Genomic DNA, 860 nt, shown 5'->3' with positions numbered 1-860 from the left:
CCTGTGACCCGTGTGCCCTGACCCGAGCAGAAGATGGAGGACCACGAGCGCAGGATCAGCCACTGGGAGGCCGAGGGCAACGTCACCAAGAGCGGCTGGGCGGGGGCCATCCTGCGCCAGGTGGAGGACACGGTGGCGCCCCTCCGCCTCGCCATCGACCTCCTCAACGACACACTCACCAACGACACGGCCAAGGTAACTCTGGGGAACAATGAACAAGGGGCGGATAAAAAGGATAGGAGAAGAGAGTGAGAAGTGGGAAAAGTGCAATGCTTTTAAGAAGGAAAGCCATGGGCCACCAGAAGATGTTCTACTGAAGCACCCTGGAGGGGGGGGTCACTGGAGAAGACCGCCATGAAGGCCACGGGAGAACATGATGACTATTTAGGCTGGGCTTTGGGAGCTTCAAGCTTAAGCAAATTAGTGCTTCGTGCAGAATGAGAGGGAATTCGGTTTCATGGATCGGGTTCAGAGGTGATAAGACTGTTGATTAAGATTATTAAGCGTGTTAACCCTTTTTATCCGAAAGCGCCTTATAACTATTATCAAAACTCAGTGTACTAATCATGGCACTTAATCATGTTTGCTCAGCATAAATTTCTACAAAAAGCTTATAGACCAGGGTGCGTAGCATATGTTGGTGAACTTCATTATCTACTTGTGATAAATGCTATCTAGGATTAAGGTCACTTCGTATTATTGTTCGAAAGAGAAGTTGTGTTACTGAAAACGAGTCGGTATTGGTAATTCTGTAAGAGCGTAACAAAGTATAGTGTCAGTTCAGAGTGTACGTTCTGTGCAGTCAGTAAAACGCATTCATGATTACGAGATATCATGCAGCGATAGATCGATTGATCGAT

At 47.8% G+C, this 860-nt stretch overlaps 1 protein-coding gene across 1 annotated transcript in view; it reads left to right on the top strand.

Moving 5' to 3' along the window:
• The window catches only part of LOC119586351 (golgin IMH1-like), a gene marked incomplete in the record, with an annotated part of 26,070 nt that overhangs the window by 19,825 nt on the left and 5,385 nt on the right, over positions 1-860 (top strand). The window contains 1 exon segment of the mRNA XM_037935064.1: positions 40-195. Within this exon segment, the coding sequence (XP_037790992.1) occupies positions 40-195 (156 nt within the window).

The sequence above is a fragment of the Penaeus monodon genome, chromosome 21 (assembly GCF_015228065.2).
Source record: "Penaeus monodon isolate SGIC_2016 chromosome 21, NSTDA_Pmon_1, whole genome shotgun sequence".
NCBI lineage: Eukaryota > Metazoa > Arthropoda > Malacostraca > Decapoda > Penaeidae > Penaeus > Penaeus monodon.
The sequence above is the reverse complement of the archived record's forward strand: the minus strand, read 5'-3'. Positions and strand labels throughout refer to the sequence as shown.